The sequence below is a fragment of the Macrotis lagotis genome, chromosome 8 (assembly GCF_037893015.1).
Source record: "Macrotis lagotis isolate mMagLag1 chromosome 8, bilby.v1.9.chrom.fasta, whole genome shotgun sequence".
Classification (NCBI taxonomy): Eukaryota; Metazoa; Chordata; class Mammalia; order Peramelemorphia; family Peramelidae; genus Macrotis; species Macrotis lagotis.
In genome coordinates, this window is record NC_133665.1 from 81,758,774 (window position 1) to 81,773,812 (window position 15,039).

General features: G+C 41.3%; 1 protein-coding gene across 1 annotated transcript in view; it reads right to left on the reverse strand.

The window, feature by feature from the left end:
• Window positions 1-14,430, reverse strand: part of TTC39B (tetratricopeptide repeat domain 39B) — a 143,609-nt gene extending 129,179 nt beyond the window's left edge. The window contains exon 1 of the mRNA XM_074197541.1: window positions 14,301-14,430. Within this exon, the coding sequence (XP_074053642.1) occupies window positions 14,301-14,342 (42 nt within the window). The 5' untranslated portion in view covers window positions 14,343-14,430. The remainder of the gene's footprint in view (window positions 1-14,300) is intronic.
• Between the last annotated feature and the right edge of the window lie 609 nt (window positions 14,431-15,039).

A 15,039-nucleotide genomic window follows, 5' to 3' on the forward strand; every position in this document is an offset into this window, starting at 1 on the left:
ATTGCTAGGAAATCCTTTATATTTAGCTGAACTCTACCTTCCTGTAGTTGCAAATAGGAAGTGAGACACAAAATCTGAGTTGGAAAGAATTGTGGAGGTCACCTAGTCCAATCTTTATCTGAAATATAAACCAACTCTCCTATACTATTTTTAAGTTAAAACATAATAAAGCAGATCCTACTAAAGATGGATGTCCCACAATGGCCATCCTAGACCCTCCTCTCTTCTCCCACTGTACTATATAGTCTCTTCACTCTTAACAGCTCCCTTGGATTTAATTATCATCATTATGCTGATGAGTTTCAAATCTACCTTTCCTGCCCCAACCTCTCTGCTGATCTCCAAGTTGCTCATCTCCAAAACCATCCTTCAGACATTCTAACTGGAAGCCCAGTAGTCATCTTAAACTCAACATGTGCAAACCCTGCCCCCCCCATCTTCCTACCTTCCCTAGTACTACTGAGAGCACTCCCTTCCTTCCAACCCCTCAGGCTTACAACCTAGGTGTCATCCTTGGCTCATAACTCTCACCCCCCACATTCAAGCTCTTCCTAAGACCTGTGGATTATTCATCTTTGCAATATTTCTTCACTAAGTTCCCTTAGCTCCTCTTGTTCTGCCACCACCGTGCAGCACCCACGTCACCTTAGAGCTAGGCTACTGCAACAGCCCCCTCCCCACTCCAGTTACTGTTCGCTCGGTCACCAAAGTGATTCTACTAATGTACTTGCCAGACCATTTCTCACCATAGTCAGTATGTCCCTATCACCTCCAGAATCAAATACAAAATCCTGTTTGGTGTTCAATGCCCTTCAATGCCCTACCTCTACTTTTCTTACACTCTATTGTCTACCACATATATTTTTAATATGTTTTTTCATTAAATATTCTGAGGTACATGGAAAAAATGTTTTAACTTTCTTTTTTTAAACTTTTGAGTTCCAAATTCTCTTCAGCCCTCCCTCGCCCTTTGAAAAGACAAGCAATATGATAGCAGTTAAATATCATTACCCACTTTTCAAATCAGTGACACTGATCTTACTATTTCATATTTGAGCTACCAACAAAGGAATAGGGGAGAAGGAAAGATAGAAAGAAGCTTTGTAAACAAATTAAAACTATTAGTTATTCTTGGGAAATAGCAAGTGAACCTATTTGGTTGATGCAGACATTGGGCACATGAAGCCCTGGCTTTCTTTGCTGAAGCCAGGTCTTGAATGCTAAGCTAAGAAGTTTAGACTTGATTCAGGAGGCAACAGAAAGCCAGTAAAGAAAGCTTTTGAGCAGGGAACTGACATAATCAGGCATCAAACAAAGGCCAATCAATAAAGCATATTTTAACTACTAGAGGTGTATTTACTTAAATGTTTTAAAATACAAAGATGCTGGTTTAAAAAATGGTCCATTTTCTAAAATTTCGTTCCACTAATAAGGACACTGGCAGTGATGTTTTTAAAGGAGAGAATTCAAAGTCTGTAATTTTAAAGTTGATTTTGCATAGTAATATAACGAAGTCATTCCAGAAGAAGTGTGAGTTCCCATCTTATTTCCCCCCACACAAATAGAATTAGGGAGGACCTTTTATTTATTTGGTGAGTTGTTGGGTTTGGATTTTTTTGTCTGTTTGGGGTTTTTTGGGGGGGGGGATTGGGGAGGAAGAAGTTCTAATATTGTTTTTGGTAGAATACATGCATCATAGACTAAAAGAATCTAAATGCTATGAAATTAGATAGTTCTGTAAGAAAATAAATGTAGAGAAAAGACTAAATGGATTCTTTAATGTAACATGGCTATTAATTGCTGACTTTCTCAAACTCTCTTAAAAGTCAATACTCCAAAACCTAAAAAAAATAAAGTCAATACTCAAAAAAAAGTTTATTTCACTGCTTTAGACATGCCTTCAAGCAATACTAATAGATCCTCACCTGAGCACTTAGTCTTTATAAACAGATGTGGTTGAAAAATATCATAACCAGATGACAAATCCTCTGATTATAAGCCTCTCTGAACTGAACTCAGTAGTAATGATGAGAGACACAAGGTACAAGAGGCTGAACTCAAAGGTATGATTTACTGACATGGTCTTGAAGAAGTCAGGATCCAAACAAAATATTTATAGTGGAATTTTTTTGTAGTACCCAAGAACTGGAAACAAAGGAGGCATCAGGGAAGAATTAAACAAGCTGGGCTACAGAAATGTCAGTCAGTCAACCATCATAAAGAGTCTAGAGAGAGTGGCATAGGACTTGGAATCTTTTAAGACTCAAGTTTGAATTCCTCTACAGACTCTTACTAGCTGTGTGACCTTGGACAAATCACCTAATTTGCCTCAATTTCACCAGAAAAAATGGATATAATAGTATCTACTCCATAGAGTTGAGGCTCAGTGAATTCATAAACATAAAGTACTGCTTCACACCTCAAAGAGCTATATAAATACTAGCTATGATCATTACTGTTGTTGTTTTATGTATAGTTATTATTACTACTACTACTATTATTATTATTATATCATGTGCAAGGTATGATACTAAGTGCTGGAAATACAAATTGAAAAAAGTGTCTGCCTTCAAGAAGCATTCATTCTAAGGGGAGAGAGGGGAAGAAGGGAGAGAAAGGTAAATACTAGGTATATATAAGATATATATATAGACTAGATGGAAGATAATCAAGTAAGGGAGGCATTAGCGCCTGTGGGGAGCTCTGAGTTGTCTTAAAAAACCAAGAAAACTAAAAAAGTGCTGACAGACATCTGGGACAGCCAGTGAAAAGGCATAGATAAGGGAAATAGAGTAGCAAGGTAAACAGCAAAGTAGGCCATGAAGAGCAAATTAAAAAAGAAATTAGGAAAAGACTGAAAAGTTGGGAAGAAGTCAGTTTATAAACCGGTTTAAATGCTAAAGGGCTGTAGCCAATCCTAGAAAAAAAGGGAAGCAACTGGAGCAATGTGATCAAGGAAGAGTGAGATGGTGTGCTATGATCATGCTTTCATGCTTTAGAAAAATCATCATCTGGTTTCAGAAAAAGCTGAGACTTATATGAACTAATGCAAAGTGAAATGAGCAGAAGGAAAACATTGCACACAGTAACAGCAATAACAATAATGTTTATCCTTCATTCTCAAAGAAGGCCACAGGGACAACATCAAGGAGGTGATGCCATGACAAGCTTGTGGATTGGATCGGAGGGAGGGGGATGTGTTAAGTCACTAGTCTCACTTTCTCCTCTGGAGCCCTCTGGTTCTAGTGACCAGAAATGAATCAGAACAACTGGAGGTGACCCTGGATGTGAGGCACCCAGGGTTATGAGACTTGCCAGTAAGTGGCAAGGGTCTGAACTCGAACTCCCATCCTCCTGAATCCAAGGCCAGGTCTATCTGCCATTAACAGCAGTACTATAAGGATGATCAACTATGAAAGACTGATCAAAGCTGATTCTAAAGAATCAATGATGAAAAATGCTCTCCACTACCAGAAAGAAAACTGAAGGACTCTGCAGACTGAAGCATGCTTTTTTTTAATTTATCTTTCTTGGGTTTTTTTTTTGCCTGCATTTTCTTTTACAACATGGCTAATACAGAAATATATTTTACATGGCCTCATATTTATAATCAATATCAAATTGCTTCCTTAAGGAGAGAGAAGCAAGAGGGAAGGAGAGAATTTAGAACTCAATTTTTAAAAATGATTGTTAAAAATTGTACATGCAATTGGTAAATATTTAATCAAATAAGTAAAAACATTTAAAAAAGAAAAAAGATACATCATCTTTACTGAGTGGAGAATATATGGATTGAAGTGACAAGAGAACTGAAGCAAGAAGACAAATTGGAAGGACATTGAAGTGGTCCAGGAAAGAGGTCTACAGGGTGGAACCAGGGTTATCATTATGAGTGGAGAGAGAAGAGAATGTACTAGAAATGTTGTAAAGATAGAAAAGATAAGACTTTGCAAAAGATTAGATCTATGTGAGGAGAGAATGAGATATGAAGACAACATTGAGGTTAAACAATGCTGATGACTAAGAGAACAATTACCTCAAAGAGTAATAAGGAAGTTTAAAAGTGCAAAAGAACTTGAGGAAAAAAGATAATGAATTCTGTCTGGTTTGGACACACTGACTTTGAAATATCTGCAAACCATCTAGTTAGAGATGTCCAGTAGGATGTCCAAGAAACAGAAAGGAGAAAGATTAGAGCTAGATATACAGATCAGGGAATCATATGCTTAAAGATGATAATTGAACCCATGGGAACTGGTGAGATCACAAAGTGATGTAACATAGAATGAAAGGAGACCTTGGGGAACCTTGGCAAACTCCCATTAGTTAGTAATGGAATGAAATGGAATATCACAATACTAATAAACTATTAATACAATGAATATAGCAAAATGTACTAAGATAAAACAATCCAAACTGAATGCTGTGAAATTATAATGACCACACCTAGCTCTAAAGAAGAGATGAGGAAAGGTGCAGAACACAACCTAATTTCAGACTTTTTCATTTAGTTGATTAGCTTTAACTTTTTTCCCCCTAAAGAATGATTCTCTAGAAGGAGGAAGGGAGAGGGAATACAGTGGATAATACATATGAGATAACAGCAAAAGACACCAAAATGACTTTTTTTTTTTTAGGTTTTTCCAAGGTAAATGGGGTTAAGTGGCTTGCCCAAGGCCACACAGCTAGGTAATTATTAAGTGTCTGAGACCGGATTTGAACCCAGGTACTCCTGACTTCAGGGCTGGTGCTTTACCCCCCATGCCACCTAGCTGCCCCTAAAATGACTTTAAAAAAAAAAAGAATCCAATCACTGTCAGAAATTTGAGGCATTCAAGATAAATAAAGTCATTTTTGTATTTCAGGTGCTGAGTATAAGATGTATGTTGACAGAATGAAACAAAACAAACCTAAGTAATTAAATCCTGAAATAAATCTAGTTTTTCTAAATATTTTAATATAATTTTCAAAATTACTTTAAAACTTTGAAATTTCAAAAGTGAAAAGAAACCCTACTAGATTTAAATTCTAATAGGTATATTTACCTATCTAATTAGGTATACTTACCAGAGAGAGGGAGCAATACACATATCATAACTAAAGTTACTACATGTTCCCTACTCCCCTTCACTTTGTCATAGTTAAAACAGATCCAGACAATTACATGTTTCCCTTCTAGTAAAATATTTTTAAAATACATGAATCTATATCGAAAGAAAGACTCACAAGTACATTGTTGGTGGAGTTGAAACAGCTTAATCATTCTGAAAATAAATTTGTAATTACACAAATCACTAACTATTCATCTTAGACCCCTAAGAAGTTGAATTCAGAAACTATATATATATATATATATATATATATATACTTATATATTCATATAACAAAATACTAAAGCAACATCTTTTATGATTGCAAAGACATAGAAACAAAATAGGTGTCCATCTATTGGAGAATGATTGAAAAAATCTGGGTAAATTAATGTAAAAAAAATTATTGTTCAGTAGGAAATGAGAAATGTGAGGGATCCCAAAAAATGTGGAAAAATTTTTGTGAACTGATTAGAGTCGATTTCTCAGAAATTAAAAATATAGAACATAAATAAAAGGATCATTAAATGGAAGTTGAGCCCAAGAATAAATCTTAAAAACCAATGAAGAAGAGTAGCCTGTCATAGTTGATAGAGCTGAGCTATGAGCCAATCTGTACTACTTTTAAGTCCTGCCTCTGAAACATGCTAGGACTATGACCACTGGCCAATCACATCACTTCTCATCACCTCCAAGGCAACTAAACTACATTGAAGAAGCAGTTCAGAGGCAATTAAGTGGTGCAGTGGATACAGCATTGGCTCTGGAGTCAAGAGGACCTGAGTTCAAATCCGACCTCAGACCCTTAATAATTGCCTAGCTGTGTGACCTTAAATAAAAAAAAAAAAAGAAATTCAAGAATACCTCCACTGTCCATCTCTATACATTGATCTATGACAATCACAATCTCTCTTAGGCAATACTGGAAAAATTCTTGCCAGAGTCCTCCTTAATAAGTTGGTTCTTCACCTGGAAGATGGCCATCCACTTTAGAGCCCACATGGCTTCAGAAAGGATCTGAGGAACAGTCAACATGGAGTTTGCTGCCTGACAACTCACAAAATGTTTATAGATCTGACAAAGGTCTTTTGATACTGTCAGTTGTGAGCTATATGGAAAATTATGTCAAAATGTAGTTGCCCAGAGAAGTTCATTAGTATTGTACATTTATTTCATGCCTGCATGCCTGCCTGGGTTCTGTATCGTGGATGATGCTCTCAAGTTCACCAACTGAGTGAACCAAGGCTGTGCCCTTGCTCCCATGCTTTTTATTATATTTTCAGCCATGTTATCAAACACCTTCACTGAAAATGAACATGGCCTCAAGGTCAGTTACTGCACTGTCGGTAAATTCTTCAACTTGACAAGGCTCCAAGCCAAGAACAAAGTGGAGGGAGTGTTGGTGTGTGCCAGTCTGTTTGCAAATGATTATACACTCAATGCAGCCTCTGAAGATGAGATGGACCTAAGTATGGATTGATTCTCTGCTAATTTTGGTCTAACAATTAACACCAAGAAAACACAGGCGCTCCATTAGCTAATACTACATCATCCATATATGGAACCATCGATCACAGCAAATGGAGAAATTATACTGTAGATAAGTTCACTTACCTTAGCAGTGTCCTTTCCAAGGAGGTACACATTGATGAGGAGGTTGACACTCACATTGCTAGAGCTAGCTCAGTATTGGAGAAACTCCAAAAGAAAGTATTGGAAAGAAGAGGTATTAGATTACCAAACTGAAGGGCTACAGAGACATTGTGTGCTGACCTCATTGCTATATGCCTGTGAAACCTGGACAGTCTAACAGCGTCATGCCAGAAAACTGAATGGTTTCCATTTAAATTATCTTAGGAAGATTCTTAAGATCACCTGGCAGGAGAAGATAGCAGACTCTGAGATCTTTCCTCAAACTAACTGTCAAGCATCCAAATTCTAATACAGAGTGTGCAACTATGATGAGCTGACCATTGTACAAATACCAAAGCTATATTTGCCTAAAAGATTATTTTATGAAGAACTCACATAGAGCAAGTCCTCACAGAAAAAGCAATTACAAGGACTCTCTCAAGGTCTCTCTGCAGAACTTTGGAATTGACTGCATGACATAGGCCCACCCAGCACCACATACCCTCATCAGACAAGATATTGGGCTCCATAAGAAAGGCAGAATTGAAGTAGCACAAAGGAAATCTGAGATGCCAAGTTAAGAGAACCCACCCCAGGTGTTCACATGGACTATTTCTTGTGGAAAAGCATTCTGAGCTTATACTGGTCTGTTGGTTACAGGCAGACTCACTCTAACTAGACTCTAAGGTAGTGACCAAAAAAAACAAGAATAAAGGAAGACACTCAGACACACTTAATACTTACTAGCTGTGTGGGTAAGTCACTCAACCCCACTGTCCTACAAAAACAAAAACAAAAACGAATAAAGGAAACAGCTAACACTGACAAAACCACAGGTTTATTATGTTTTAAAGAAAAAATCTAGAGAACAGAAAATGAGACAACATAACTCCTTTTTTACTCAACAGAGGTTAGGCAGAGAAATCTGAATCATCATGAAAGCAAGGAAGATCTAGAAGGTAGGAGATCTAATTTCCAATGAAAAAAATAGTAATATTTAATTAATTCAGTAAAAGGAATATTATAACAAAACAAAAGTTTATATTCTAAGGAATTCAGTATCTCTACAATAAATACCCAGAAATTTTAAGAGCCTCTCTCCCTGAGATCATCACTCTCACTGAGAATGTTAAATTGAAGAGAAAGCCACAGAAAATTAAAAGATCAAAAAATTCTTAGTACTAGATACATTTGTTCAGCAAATATGTGTTGAGCACTCATTACATGTAAATGTACTGTGCTAACAGAGTCAAGGAAAGGCATTATCCAGACCCTAGGTAATATTGAAAAGTCAGGACCCTTGTGAACATTAATAGCCTTCACTGTAAAAGATGCTATGTGAATCTCTTAAAATAACATCATCATCATCAATATCATCATGACCAACTACTCACATTTATGTAGCACTTTAAGGTTTATAAAGCACTTTTCTTAAAACAAGCATTTGAGGGATGTAGTTTTAAGCATTATTATTAGAGCTATGCCTCTTCACCATTACATTATGCCTACAGAACATAGAAGAAGTAATATGCTGCTATTTAAATATATTTTCATAAAAATAGCCAAGTCTTTCTTTTTACTTTTCCCTGGGTTATCCCTAGGGCAAGGCTAACTTGCTCAGCTCTATGGAAGTTATAAAGAGAAATAAGACAAGGACCCTTAACCCCCCCCAAAAAGAAAATACTTTTACCTTTTGGCTGAGCAGACAAGTACACAAAAATATAAAAATAAATGAAGACTATGATTAACTGTAAGAAAGGTATAAACAAAATGCTATAATATAGTAAAGTTTTCTGAAGAGAGAGTTATCTTCTAGCATCTAAGAAAGCTTTACAAAGATACATAGGTAAACAGACAGACAGACAGTTATATGGAAAGAAAGAGAGAGGGGGAGGAAGGAGGGAGGGAGGGAGGAAGAAAGAAAGAAAGAAAAGACAGACAAGCAGAAAGACAGACATCCTTGCCTTAGCAACAAACCAAGGAAAAGTACAAAGAAAGACTTTTGGCTATTTTTATGAAAATATATTTAAATCTCAGCATATTACATGTTCTGTAGGCATAATGTAATGGTGGAAGAAGTACACTGCCCTCATGTCCTAAGACCCACACTTGAGTCTTGGCTCAAGTACTTATTACTTGTTGATTCTGGGAAGATCATCTAATCTCCTTGAGTCTTTCATCTCTAAAACAATAATATATGTGGAGGCAGATATTAAACCATATTTGAAATTGGGAAAGGTCTCAGGAGCTATTTAGTCAAATTCCCTCATTTTACAGATAAGGAATCTGAGACCTAGACAGCTTTCCCAAGTAAATAATAAGTAAGACACTTGAGATCCAAGACAAATTCCACCTGCACTATTTAATTTTCATCTGATCTTATCACTCAACATCTATGGGTCTAAGTTTCTTTAACTGCATTGACCAGATGATCTCTAAGGTCTCTTCCTGCTCTAAATATATGATCCTATGACCCTAGAGTCATCAAAATTTCTACCATACCAGACTTCATAAGAAGTGACATTTGAGTAGGCCTTTAAGAATGGGTAGGATTTCAAGACAGATTAAAGTATAAAATATTGCAGGAAAGACAAATTTGTTAACCTGGGCTTGAGTTGAGAATACTGGTAAACCTTTGTGTTTTTCTACTCATAACTTATATTATCAATTCACAAATATCAGTTTATATACTTCCCCTCTCAATAGGAAAATTAACTCATGGGAAATAATTTTATATGTTTTAGCCTGTTCAATTTTATCTAAGTTTAATTATGCTTAATAGAGGAAAAAAAAGCCCCATCCAAATCATTAGATCTGTCAACATTAAATTTTCTTAAAAAAGCCTGCCTCAAATCATACAGACCTTCTTTCTTCACCCTTCACCCTTCCTGCATCCCTACTTCCACTCCAAGAACCTAAAAGAAAAATATTAATGTCAACTTAACCTATTCTAGTATTGATAATTTTAATACTCCATTATATCAAGCCAGATGCCAATTAGGAAATTCCAAAATCATTCCCTTTAATAACTTCCCAATTAAAAAACACAATATGATCAGAAAAAAGTTTGAAAGCCTTTCCAAAAGTTTACATTAGTGTAATAATTTTTCCTTAGCACTCACATACACTATGAACTGTTAACAGAAACAAAGGGGAGAGCTCTTCTGTCCATTTACAAAGGGGCCTTTCTCTATAAATACACCTTAATAGTCTATCCAGGTAGAGGTCTACATTCTATGGCCTTAGAACTATTCCCTAGATGTTTCATGTACTTATCTTTTTCTTCCCAAATAAGGATTTACTTGAGGGCAGAAATAATTCTTTTAATTCTTCAGCACTTATTGAAGAACTGTGAGAAGCATCTTTAAATGTTTGTTGAATTCAATCCTGTGAAGAAATCCTAAAGTGTCCAAGGAGACACTTCCTTCTTCTGTACTCATTTTTTTTAGGTGTTTTTTTTTTTGTAAGGCAAACGGGGTTAAGTGGCTTGCCCAAGGCCACACAGCTAGGTAATTATTAAGTGTCTGAGGCCGGATTTGAACCCAGGTACTCCTGACTCCAGGGCCGGTGCTTTATCCACTATGCCACCTAGCCACCCCAGGCTATGCCACCTAGCCGCCCCTCTTCTGTACTTTTAAACCTACCTTTTATGTTCCCCATTTTAGAAATCTAAGAGTTCTAATTTCCCCAATGCTCATCTTATAGTTAGTATGTTTTGGTCACATAGGGTTCCTCACATTGAACTGGAAGTGAAGAGGCAAATGACAGAAATTATGGAGGAGGAAATGTCTGGGGTGAAGCCAGGATAGAAGATACAGTGGGAGATGTGAAGTAGATAACTGAGGATCTTAGCTAGGAATTCACAGACCTCCAAAGAACATGACTAGATTTGGGGGAGTAAATAAACTTGGGATGGAAAAATAAATTACATCTTTATTTTCACTAACCTCTAACTGAAGCTTAGCATCTTCTTTAATTATCTGAAAACACTATTCAGAAAATACACCAGGGGCAGCTAGGTGGCACAGTGAATACAGCACCAGCCTTGGAGTCAGGAGTACCTAAGTTCAAATCCGGCCTCAGACACTAAATAATTACCTAGCTGTGTGGCCTTGGGCAAGCCACTTAACCCCATTGCCTTGAAAAATCAAAAAAAAAAAAAAAAAGAAAGAAAGAAAAAGAAAATACACCAAGTGATCAAAGGGGACTCTGATACAGAAAATGTTAAGAGCTACTAGTATAGATGGACAAATTGGCTGAGTAAACTACACAGCTAAACTTTGGGAGGAAAATTTCACAAATATGTCAGACTTTTAAGAGTTTTAGAATCACTAATCTAAATTAGGCACAGAGACCTGATTTTCTGAAAGGATTTTGTACAATCAGTCTCTGGATTATCCAGACCCTTCTCTTCTTTCTAGTTTATTCTGCTAACCTATTCACTGTTTATATGAAAAGGTAAGGAAGTTTCTCCAAATAGACTAGGAAAGAAAAAGAAAAGATGGCCAAGTTCAGGTAAGTAACCTTAGCTCCCTGTTAGCAAAAATGACAGCCAAAAAAAAAATGTAAATTTGACTATAATGACATTTCTGGACTTTGTATATTTTGCTTACATATCCTATCAAACTTAATCCCATTACTTTATATGAGTAAGAATTAGGGAAAATGAATTTCTTCTCTATGGATTTAGGATTCCAATGGTCATTTAGCCTGTCTTTCATTCCACTGGTGCACTTACATAACCCTTGCTGCCTACGCATTTGCTCTTTAATTGCATACAGTCTTCAAATAATTTTATGGTTTAACAAGATGTGGTTTTATACTTTTGTCTGTACATCCTTTATGTGGTCACATATAACTATTCAGTCTTTTGTAGACTCTAACTTCCAGAAGGCAAGGATAATTTTGTAACTCTCTTTGTCCTAACACAGTAGGAATTCAGTATTCAATATATACTTATGTGATTGGAAAAAAATGAAGATGATGAAAATGATCATGTAGCTATCTTAAGAAAACACTAGAAGAAATCAACCTAGGAAGAAAAAAGTTGCAGATATGAAATGAGAAAGTAGGTTACAATAAAAGAGAAAATGGGGGCAGCTAGGTGACAGTGGATAGAGTACCGACCTTGGATAGATAGATAGATAGATAGATAGATAGATAGATAGATAGATAGATAGATAGATAGATGGATGAATAAATAAATAAGAAAAAGATAAGAGAGGGGGTTAAAAAAAATCAAGTTATAAGGATCATACATGCTCATTTAAATATATTCTTCCCTATTTCCAAAGTATCTTTCTTCTAAGAAACTATCTGTTCAACACAGTATTTCTCACAATGGCCCAAGGAGGAAGTTAAGTTTTTATCACCCTAATTACATAGAAAAATTAACCAACACATAAAAGGAACTTGCTAGCCCAGGATCATGCCAAAAAGACAGCCAAAAGCTATGAATAATAAAGAGGTTGTAATTCCTAAATGCAGACTTGAATGCCAATAAAGAATCTGTTTAAAATTGTGTTTCATCTTTTGCCTTCTATGTGTGGTTTACAAGTTTCATAAGCAATGAAGAGCTTCAATTAAATCACAAGATTCTATGCTTACAGTTTTAGCATTTCTATACTGGACAATGTAATTAAAAGTATTCTCAAAAGGTAGGTTCAGGTTGGAAAATTCTCTAATACATCAAAACAGGGATCATAATGGCACCTATCTTGTGGGGCTGTTAGGAGGAGTCAGTCAACAATCATGTATTCAATGCTTCCTAGGAGTGAATAAAAGCACCGGCCCTGGAGTCAGGAGGACCTGAGTTCAAATCCACCTCGGACACTTCATAATGACCTAGCCGTGCGGCCTTGGGCAAGCCACTGAACCCCATTGCCTTGCAAAAAAAAATAAAATAAAGTAAAAAATAAATGCTTCCTAGGTACAAGGAAAAGGTAGCCAGGTGCTGAAGATGGGAAGACGTGAAGCCAAATCCAGCCTTGGATGCCTGCTAGCTGTGTGACCCTGCCTGCCTCGGTTTCCCCATCTGTAGAACCGGCTGCGGAGGGCAGGACGTTTTGCCAAGTAGAGGAGAGCGGGCAGTGCCCGCACGCGAGGGGGAGGCAACACGCAGCCCTTCATGGGCGCCGCTGCCGCTCGGGACCGGGCACCGGAGCCGGGGAGGTGCGGGAGCGGGGCCGGGGCCGGGCCGGGGAGGTGCGGGAGCGGGGCCGGGGCCGGGCCGGGGAGGTGCGGGAGCGGGGCCGGGCACCAGAGCCGGGGAGGTGCGGGAGCGGCTGCGGCGCCCGGTGCGAGCCCCGGCCTGGCCCCCCCGGGCCGGCGGCTGCGCATCGGGGGTCCGGGCAGCCCGAGTGTCCGCGCCTCGGCACGGCGGCCTGAGGCTCGCCCCCGGCGGGCACAGCTTCTGCCGGGCCGGCGCCCCTTCTCCCCCTCCTCCTCCGGGCAGGACCCGGCCGGGGCTCCACAGGTCCGGGCCGCCCCGCTGCCACGGGCCGAGGGTAAGCGGCGGGGGCGGGGCGGGGGCGCGGGGACTCTGCTCCCCTTCTTCATCGCCCAACGTGGGGAAGCCAGGGCACACGCAGACACAGACACACACACACACACACACACACACACACACACACACAGACACACACACACAGACACAGACACACAGACACAGACACACAGACACAGACACACACACACAGACACAGACACACAGACACAGACACACACACACACACACACACACAGACACAGACACACACACAGACACACACACACAGACACACAGACACAGACACACACACAGACAGACACACACACACACACACACACACACACACACACACACAGACACAGACACACAGACACACACACACACACACACACACAGACACAGACACACACACACACACAGACACACACACAGACACAGACACAGACACACACACAGACACACACACACACACACACAGACACACAGACACACACAGACACAGACACACACACACACACACACACACACACACACACACACACACACACACACACACAGACACACACAGACACAGACACACAGACACACACACACACACACACACAGACACACACACACACACACACACACACACACACACACACACACACACACACACACACACACACACAGAGACACACACAGACACAGACACACACACACAGACAGAGACACACAGACACGCACACACACAGACACACACACACAGACACACACACACACAGACACACAGACACGCACACACACAGACACACAGACACACAGACACACAGACACAGACAGAGACACACACAGACACACACACACACACACACAGACACACACACACACACACACACACACACACACACAGGAGAGCGGCGCGGCAGGCGCAGTCGGACCCCGCGGCGGCCCCGGGCTCCCCGGCTTGCCCCCTCCCCGGTCCTCTCTCCTCCCCTCCGGCTCCCAAGTTTCTCCCCCGCCGGGACACAACTTGCCTCCGGGCTGGGCCCGGCCCCCCCCGGGTCCCCCCCCGGGCCCCCCCCCCCCGGTGCCCCCCGGCCCCGTACCTCGTCGGCCCCGTGCTCCGCTCCGTTGCCCACGAGCGCCATGTTCCCGCCGCCGCCCAGCCCGGGCCCCCGCTCAGCTCCGGCCGTGGCGGCGGGCGCAGCCTCCGAGCTCCGGGCGCTGCCGGCTCCGCGGCTCGCGCCGGGCTGCGGGCGGGGGCGGCGGGGCGGGGCCTCGGGGAGCCCCGCCCCCGCCCAGCCCGGCCCCGGCCCCGCCCCCGCCCCGCTCAGCCCCGCCCCGCTGAGCCGCGAGCGCCGGGGTCCTTTACGTTACGGAGCCGCGGCCCCCCACTTCCCTCTCCCCAGGCCCGTCCCGGCCTCCGCCCTGCGAGCCCGGGGCCTGAGCGCGGCGGGAGGCGGCCCCGCCCCCGCCGGCCCGAGCCTTCCGGAAGATGAAGAAAAGCCGGGCTGCGCTGAATGCGGGCTGAGGAGACCCGGCCCGCCCCGGCCCGGCCCGCCCCAGACAGAGCCCCAGAGGCTGCTTTCGAGCCCGAGCACGTGCGAGGCCCGGGCCCCGGGGGCGCAAAGCGCCGGCTTGGGAACCGGAACCCTGCGTTTAGCCCCAGCTCGTGCGGCCTCGGCCGAGTCCCTCGGCTCTCCTGAACCCCAGCCTCCTCCTCCTCCGAGGGAGGCTGACGGCCGGGGGTCCCTAAGGCAGCTTCAGTCCTGAAGCTCCGTGTTCTCGGCCCCGTTGGGGCCCGCGATGACATCTGGAAACTGAGAAGCCGAAATGGAGAAGGGA